Source organism: Haplochromis burtoni, unplaced genomic scaffold (genome assembly GCF_018398535.1).
Source record: "Haplochromis burtoni strain Fernald_Lab_line unplaced genomic scaffold, NCSU_Asbu1 Contig_126, whole genome shotgun sequence".
Lineage (NCBI taxonomy): Eukaryota > Metazoa > Chordata > Actinopteri > Cichliformes > Cichlidae > Haplochromis > Haplochromis burtoni.
Genome location: NW_024582487.1, coordinates 1,670,699 through 1,679,508, shown reverse-complemented (window position 1 = coordinate 1,679,508; position 8,810 = coordinate 1,670,699). Strand labels below are relative to the sequence as shown.

Below are 8,810 nucleotides of genomic sequence, written 5' to 3'. Positions count from 1 at the left end.
TGATCTCAATTCTAAGCCAAAAAATCGTGATTCTCATTTTATGCAAAATCGTGCAGCCCTAATTTGTAGCATAGTTTTTTCCCCTTTTTGACTACAGAAAGATCGACAGAAATCTACTCGAGTATGTAAAACCAGATGGGCGTAATTTGCCTTTAAGATGAAATGTTTGTCTCTCTGCTTGCAGCTTGCAGGAAACTAGTAATGCTGAAACAATCAAGGGAGTGACAGAAGATTCATCAGCAACAATAGCTTAACAGTGGGGAAGAATATCCCCTCTTCCAGCCATGTGCTCCTCTTGTGCAGCAACCGTCTGCTTATCAATTTTCTCCCTTTTCTTTCAGTCTTACCTCGAAGCCAAGGCCCAACTTCTAAAATCCTGAGATTAAGCCTTGGAGGAGATTATGAAAGATCATAGATTTAATGAGCTGGATATGACATAATTTTTATTTGAGATGTTGAAAAATTCAGAGTGGTATTATTCTTCCACATTTATGTTCACCTACTCTGCAGTAAATACAGGTATTAACCTGTTGGAGGAAAAGATGTTTATATATAGATGACTCCCATTAAATTCACATTTAGTAATTTGACATTGTTTCTTCTTTTACACATAAAGTTGAACTATAGATGGTTGAAATGTGTGGAAACAAACAGCAGGTCTGCGGAGGTTAAAAACTGACATTATCTCTCTTGTCTTTCCAGGTCCAGTAAAACGATGAACTTATGCTCCAAATGTTTTGCTGGTAAGTCACTTCTAAATGCACAGTATTTGTCTTGTGGGGGGAAATAAACAACACTGGGTTTTCATTTGGATATCATTCAATAGCAAAGGAGGCACAGGACACAAATGGGTCCTGTTACACCTTGGGTACCTGACATCTTTCAGCAGCCAACAACATCCCTCAGTTTACTGAATGTTTGCCAACTGCGTGACTTTTCTCGAAATATAAAAGATTTAAAGTGGTGCTACTTTGCATTCTTGCTTACATGCACGAAAGTAGGAACTCTACTTGGAGAATGAGCCAGACTTCTTTGTCCGTCAGTACAAGCCAGCTGGAAGCTGTACGAAAGAGACAGAACTGATAGCTATTCTGTTGCTTCTGATGTTCACTTTGGTTGTTTTGTCTGTAAATGTGGCCACAGGACACGCGTGGTCTTTCACTCGAATGTTGTGATGTTTTGTCCAATGAAGTTGTGGCTGGCTCAATAAATGGCCTGTATTTGTATAGCGCTTTACTAGTCCCTAAGGACCCCAAAGCGCTTTACACAACCAGTCATCCACCCATTCTCACACACATTCACACACTGGTGATGGCAAGCTACATTGTAGCCCTGGGGCACACTGACAGAAGCGAGGCTGCCGGACACTGGCGCCACCGGGCCCTCTGACCACCACCAGTAGTCAATGGGTGAAGTGTCTTGCCCAAGGACACAACGACTGAGACTGTCCAAGCCGGGGCTCGAACCGGCAACCTTCCGATTACAAGGCGAACTCCCAACTCTTGAGCCACGATCGCCCAATATGTTCGTTGTCAAAAAAATAATAATTCCTTTGCCCCCACAGCAGGTACTCAAAGCCAATCGCAGTGTTGTTTCTGTGCCTCTCTGGGTTTCAGTTTGTAGTAATGGTTAAAACAATAAATGATTGAAAGTTGCATTGGTGTATAAGGCCTGTTAACTGAAAAGGCTTATTACCTATGTCATTTTTAACATCAGTTGCCTCCAGAGTTTCACCTGTGCTGTTGTTGCTTGACTACAGAGTTAATAGTCTATACTACAGAGATTCAAATCCCCATACCCATGCACGGATGGATGCATTTCAGCACCCCTGGGTGCTCCTGGGTGTGTCTTTGTCTTTGAGAGTTACTTGCAGCTGCTTACTTCTCGCATATAAATGGCTGAAACTATTGGATGTTCATTTTCTCTTGGCGTGCAGAGGCATTCTCAGTGACAGCCTGACACACTGCTAGCAGCAGCTTGAGGCTAGGTGTGCCAGCAGATTTCAGTTAGGAATGTCAATAATGCTAAGAAGTCATTCTCAGAAAACGAAAGAACCCATAAAGCGCCTCACTCCAAAATGATGTATTTGCCATTTGGAGGAAAACGGTGAAAGTTAGGAGATAATTGCTTCCATAAAGGATGATGAGATTCCATAAAATCTTCTTAATTTGCTGGGAAGATGGTAGCTGTTCTCTGAGGGCAGATTCGGGAAACAGACTTATCTTTGTCTGTTTCTCTGGTTACTGCATTCACTGTTTTGCTTGGAAGCTTTCTAAAACATAGAAAGTTTCATTTTTCTCCAGCATGATAATTGCACAAGAGAAAAATGCCCAGTTAAAGTTTGAAAATGTCATTGTATGAATTAAGCTGTCCCAATGACTTCTCCAGTCTGGTTCAGGTGGATGAGGGTTGAAGGTGATCCGCAGCCCTGTCGGTGGTCATAGCAACCAGTGAGCATGGTAGACAGTGAGGACCTGAGGGCCCGGCTGTGTGTCTAGCATCACAGAGAGCAGTAATGCTTAGAATAGACTTGATACACACAAGTATGGAGGCTGAGCAGAAGTGGGTTAGCCCACATGTGGAGGTGAAAGTAAAATCTAGGCTGGCCTCCCACACCTTCCCCTGCGGGGAGAGGGTGGTGGTGGTGGTGGTGGAATAAAGACAAGAACCAGCTCAGGCGTGCAAGGTGATTTTTATCTTTGTCTCACTGAGTCACATTTCACTTGGTAAAGTTAACTGATAGCCACATGGTAAGGGAGTTTAGAGATGGTTTGTACTTTCATTCAGGCTGGTTTTTTTTTTTGTTTTTTTTAAGGTTAAAGTTCTATTTTATTTTATTTTTATACACACATGGTAGTCATGAAATGATCAGTCGCAGAGAGATGGAGATGGCGCATGCTGCAACCAGTGATTATTTTGATTGTTGGTTAATCTGTGAATATGCAGATTAATCAACCATAAAACAAAACAATATGCAACAATGGTGGAAGCTGCTTATCAAAGATTACCATAGAAGGAAAATAGAGGCATAGATGGCACCAATGCTTTGGAAGGTATTCAGTAAATTATTGCTGATGAAAGAAAGTTTAATATGTTGTTTTTGTTGTTTTTTTTTGTTTGTTTTTTTTAAATGGTGGCAACTATTTGTTACAAATACAGCGTGGCATGTTAAAAAGCCAGAATATTAATTTGAGCACAGTTTTTACAAGATGCCTTTTAATCAGTGCACTGGGCTTTGATTGTTTTAAGTAATCGTGTAATTGACTTTTTGGGATGAAATCATTTCCTAGAGTTTTGTCTGTTTGCTGGTAATTTAATTTAGATGTGTTTCCATCTACAGTGTAAATGCAGATCCTTAAAGCAGCTGACCGTCAGCTGTTATTGACTTTCCTCAAATGTACTGATAAGGAAAGAGTCAGATGATTGCTGAATTCAGTGGACGCTCCATTTTCAAGTCACTGCTAAAAGTTATAGGTGTAATGGGAGGAGAGAGCCATAAACACTGAGGCACTCTGGAACATGATGTTGGGGAAACTCTGCTCACAGTTATATTTACCAAACAGCCGATGCATTATAGTTTGACAGACAGGAAAAACTGGGATACCAAAGGAAATGGTCAGGCAGAAGATAATAACATATGAGAGCTCTGTCAGGGCGGAGGACTAACTCACTGTTTCACCAAATGTTTTCTTTTTTGTCTTTAGGTTGACTTGATGGTTTTAGTTTAAATATGTACCTCCCACATATTGCTGTTAAATTGCCTGATAACTCTTATACACTAATTTCGATGTATTTTTCAGCTACATGAAACCTTTTACAGATGTTATAACGGGAGATCTGGGGTGCACAGTGCCTATACCACACTCCATAAGTCTAGAGTTGTCTGTTTGACACAATGTCCTATCTCCTCTTATTTTATTTTTCCTGTCCCTCCCACTGTTTGTATTTTCCCTGTCCTCTTCTTTTCTTTTCTTTTTTTGCATTCCTGTCTACTCCCTCACTCTCTGTCCTTGACCACAGACGTCCAAAAGAAGCAGCCAGTCGAAGACTGCACCCCCAAGCCCATCCAAAGCACCGGGAGTAGCCAATCGCCAGTTTTCAGTAGCGAGATGAGCAGTAGCAGTAGCCAATCCCTATCATTGTTGCCGCCCTCAAGCTCCGAGCAACTGTCAGCTGAAGAGCCCTTACCTGTGTTTTCCAGCACAAGGGAAGGTAAGCCTGGTCAGCCCATGACTTCACACTCACCCTGTTCTGTTTTTAAAAACTGACTTTCAGGAGAGCAAACTTTCCTAACAATGTGGAAGCAAAAGGTTAATGGTCACAGTAGACTGAAACTTTTGCTCAATTTAACGGTTAAGTCTTTCTCAAAGAATTGATGGATGCAGAGCAAGCTGTTTGTGGCAGTGATGATAGTCTGGACTGACTGTTCTTTTTCTTTGTCAAGCACAGGAAGATGCAGAACATGGCTGACACAGGAGTGCAGCACTGAAACAAAGGAACATAATGAAATATGAAGTTCATTGCAGAGCTCATAAAATCCCTCATGTAGGAATTTTCTCAACTATCGTGGACCTCAAGACTACGTTAAATGTCATTCTTTGTAGATGAAGCAGTATGATGTCTCTGTGGTTTGGAACAGTTTGTGCAGGCATAAATGCTGCTGTGCAGCCTTTTCAGTCTTTAAATAAGTACTGGATGAATCTTTCTGTGGGTTTTGCTTTTAAAACATAGAAAAGGCAGCAGTAGTAATTCTCTAGTACAAAGTGGCACATGGTACAAGGAAAACTTCAATCTCGAGTAGAAAACACAGTTCTCTGCAAAAGCCTCTGACTGTTCAGATCTGTATGACCAGATCCTATACTACATCAACCACAACATTAAAATCACCTGCCTTATGGATGTCAGCTGTTCCCTTCTAGGGGTGACCTGTAGGGACGTTAGCCAGAGCGCTTTGTTTTTGACAGTTGTGGTGATCTATAGATTTTTCTTGATCAGATGCATTTCATGCATGTTTAATCCGATCAGGTCAACACTTTAGGCTCTTCATCATGTTCTTTGAGCAGTTTCTGCTGTGTATCAGAGCTCTTTTCCTTGCTGGGGTAGATTCTGCCGTCACAGAGTATTAGAAGTGGGGAAACTGTACGTACAAGGGTGGAAAGACTATTAATAAAGATCAAGAACCAAGTTTTCCCCAGTAGATTGTTGCATTATAACAGAATAATACGTTTATTCACGTCATAGGTTAGTGGATTCAATGTTGTGGATGATTAGTGTGTCTTGGTCTATAGCAGATTGTCAACAATAATTACTTAATATAATCTATTTTGTAAATTGCTACTTTTTAAATCCTTTTTTGGACGCTTTGGGACAGAAACGAGCGTACTCTGAATGCTGGGCTCCTGCTTAAATATAAGAAAGGGGTTCAAAGTAGAGTTGCTCTTCTGCATCAAAAACGGCTAATTGAGATGTTTTGGGCCTCTGATTAGGATGTCTCCTGGAGGTCTCCTAGGTAAATGGTTTCAGACATACCCAACCAGGAGCAGATTCTCCTGGCAGAGTCGGGACATGTTGAAGTGATTATATCCCTCAGCTGTCTCAGGAACACCTCAGAGAGCTAAAGGCGGTGGCTTGAGACTACTGCTCCTATGACCCAGACTCGCATAAGCAGTAGGGAATATAGATAAATGTTGTTCTTAACACATTTCTAAGTTGTAGAGTTATACTTGCTTTCATCTGGAGTCATGTTTCTTACCATGTGACAAACTTCAGTATTAGTTTTCCTGTTGGTCTCCAATCAAAGTCTCTCCACCAGCACATTAACTAAATTTTTACCCACCTTTCGCTTGACTGAGTTTGCTGGTAACTGTATCTGTCTGCTGTTTGATGCTGAGGTGATGTACAGAATCGTTCCTAAACTCACTATTAAGCGCTTAAAATGCACCTTTCCATACATACATCTTTGTTTTGTATCATTTGTAAAATATTGTTTTGGTTGCTTAAAAATCAAATTTAAAAATCCTTGAAATGTTCATTTCATTTGTTTTGACATTTAATGGCTTTTGAAAAGGTCAAGCTGGTTTGGATGAAGTGAATATATGGCCTGCTGAAAAATGTTAGAACATCTATATAATAATGTAATGACTAATAGTTTAAGTATTGACATTTCAGCTTCAATTTCAAATGATGAAGTTGTTTTTATTTTAAGCATGGTACACAGTACAATCGTAGGTTTTCTTTCCTCGGAGTGGATGTTAAAGGAAGGAGGTCATTCCACATCGTGTCTCACTCGCCTTTTATTCCTCCACCTGTAGGTGTGTCGTCCACAGAAACAGCCCAAGGCACACTCTGCACGCCCACAAAACGTCCACGAGAATCAGGTACCACCTCTTCCTCTTGCCTTCTAGCGCCGCACGACCTTTGACATGTTGAGCGTTAAATCTTTAACCCTGGTGTTTGTTTCCAGCCTCGGGCTCGGAGAGCGAGGCCACACCAGAGAAACGACCACGGACAGAAGAGAAAGAAGGGAGTGGCGAAGAGGCCCGCGGGACGCCCAAGCAGAAGAACCGTCGGCGCTGCTATCGCTGCCAAACCAAACTAGAGCTGGTGCAGCAGGAACTGGGATCCTGTCGCTGTGGTCAGTATCATCTTTGAGACGCATGTCACTGTATAAGCTAAGATGGTCATCAAGCTTAAATGCTGTATTTTGGTTTGCCTGTCTCTCCCCCCCCCCCCCCCCCCCCCCCCCCGACTAGGTTTGCATAAATAAGCACTGTAAACTCAACAGGGGGGCTGGATAATGACTGAGTTTGGCTTATGGCATCTTTGTCAAATGTTTGCATATAAATAATGTGGGAAAACTATAACTGTATCAGAATCACTCACATGTACAAATTACAGGTAATGCACATTCATCCTCTTAAAATTGTATAAAGAAAATAGCACAGACCTGCTTTAGAAACTAGGAAAAGAGACCTCTTCCCAATGTTCTTGTTTAACAATAAGCTTGGCAAAGTAAAATTAAATAAAATGTGTATTGGGGTCACTTCCTGCCTCACCAGCTTCTCTGTTTGCCTCCCAGGCTACGTTTTCTGCATGCTCCACCGTCTACCCGAGCAACACGACTGTCTGTTCGACCATCTGGGCCGCGGACGTGAGGAGGCCGTCCTCAAGATGGTGAAGCTGGACCGCAAGGTGGGCCGTTCATGCCAGCGCATCGGGGAGGAGTGCTCCTGATTGGCCACAGAGTGAGCAGCCATCCAATAAAACAGGAGCTTACAAAGAGGAGGTGGTGGTAGTGGTGTTGATGGAAGGAGGTCTAGGAGAATTGACAAATGGGGTAATGGGAGGGGGCGGGTGGGAGGGGGGAGAAGAGGAGGAGGGGATGGGGTGTGGTTGTAACATCCTGCATCTGACCCAACGATTCTGGATCTGAGCTTAAGGCCACCCTGTTGAAGTCCTGGTTTCCTGCCTGGAGCGTCTGTTCGGACTCTGCTCAGGGCCAACAGGGGGCCGCCTGGTGGCTGTTCTTCAGAGCTACGTTCAGTATCGCATGTTCTCACACACACAGCCTTAACCCCACCCGTCTTCAGAGGAAGGACACCACAGAGACGGATCCAGTCAGTTGTATGTCATGCACAGTTCTTCTGTGCCTTGCCCCGGTTTTTTCCTCTTTACTCAGTCTTTTTTTTTTTTTTTGTTCTTTCTTTTCAGTACAGGAAGTGAACTGCTCTAACGCTCAGCTGAACTGATCCATTTGGATTTTTTTGAATTCTACAGAGTTATTTGTTTTATTTTGATTTTTTTCCCCCATTACCTGGTCGCGGATGAGGGGTCTAGCACTATCCCACGACCACTCCTCAGGTCGTCATCAAGGGGTCGAGGTATCAAACCTGTAACCCCACCTTCCTCTTCTTTTTTTTTTTTTTTTTTTTTTTTTCCCTCCTCCCCCTTTCTTCCACCCGTGTTTGGACCCATGCACGGCATCACTAACCAGTTGTACTCATGCATGGTTCTAGCAACAGTGTATTTGTGCAGGTTTTGAGCGTGTCATTTGGTAATGTGATGCAGTCCAAGGACGCTGCCATGGTTCAGTCCTTTTTTCTATTCTTTTTTTATGTTGCTCTTTGTTGTTTGCTGTCTCCTCTGTTTGTTTTTTCTTTTGAATTTTTTTTTTTTTTTTTTTTTTTTTCCCTCCTGTGTGGCCGTTACCTTGATTAGCTCTGTTTTTACTGCTTAACCACGGTGTCGTGGAGGACAATACAGCCGATCCCTGCCTCTGCTCACAGACTGTTGGCAAAAAGGAAAAATACAAATAAAAATAAATAAATAAAATAGACAAACACACTAAATGGACAAGAGACACTCAGATAAATCCTCTGTGTAGCAGTCCCTCTTCTCCCTTCTCCATCCCATTTTTCAATTTACTGAGTGGTACTGTTGTTCTTGATACATAAAGGGGAAGACGACTGAATTTTTGTATTCAAATGAAGAGTTCTTCACCAAAATGCCATATATTAATTTAGAAAAACAAATATCTGAACTATAACTGAGTCTCCATAGCGTCTCACTGAGTATTTAAATTACTACCTTTTTATTTTTATTTTTTTATTTATTTATTTTTTTGCAGGTAGGATAAATTGGAGATTTATTTTCAGCTTTGAGATGTCTCTTTGGAATATAATTCTTTAAATATTATTTCTTTACTTTTTTTTTTTTTTTTTTTTTTAATACTGATTGTCATCCAGAACATCATTTCAGAGAGCGAGATGATTTAGTTTAAATCTGTGATAAATGTCCACCTAAAACATCAA

The 8,810-nt window shown here is 41.7% G+C and overlaps 1 protein-coding gene across 1 annotated transcript in view; it reads left to right on the top strand.

Moving 5' to 3' along the window:
- Positions 1-7,284, top strand: part of LOC102312841 (AN1-type zinc finger protein 3) — a 12,291-nt gene extending 5,007 nt beyond the window's left edge. The window contains exons 2-6 of the mRNA XM_005929924.3: positions 703-743; positions 4,021-4,212; positions 6,312-6,377; positions 6,464-6,634; positions 7,079-7,284. Coding sequence (XP_005929986.1) covers positions 703-743; positions 4,021-4,212; positions 6,312-6,377; positions 6,464-6,634; positions 7,079-7,233 — 625 coding nt within the window. The 3' untranslated portion in view covers positions 7,234-7,284. The remainder of the gene's footprint in view (positions 1-702; positions 744-4,020; positions 4,213-6,311; positions 6,378-6,463; positions 6,635-7,078) is intronic.
- The last annotated feature ends 1,526 nt before the right edge of the window (positions 7,285-8,810 follow it).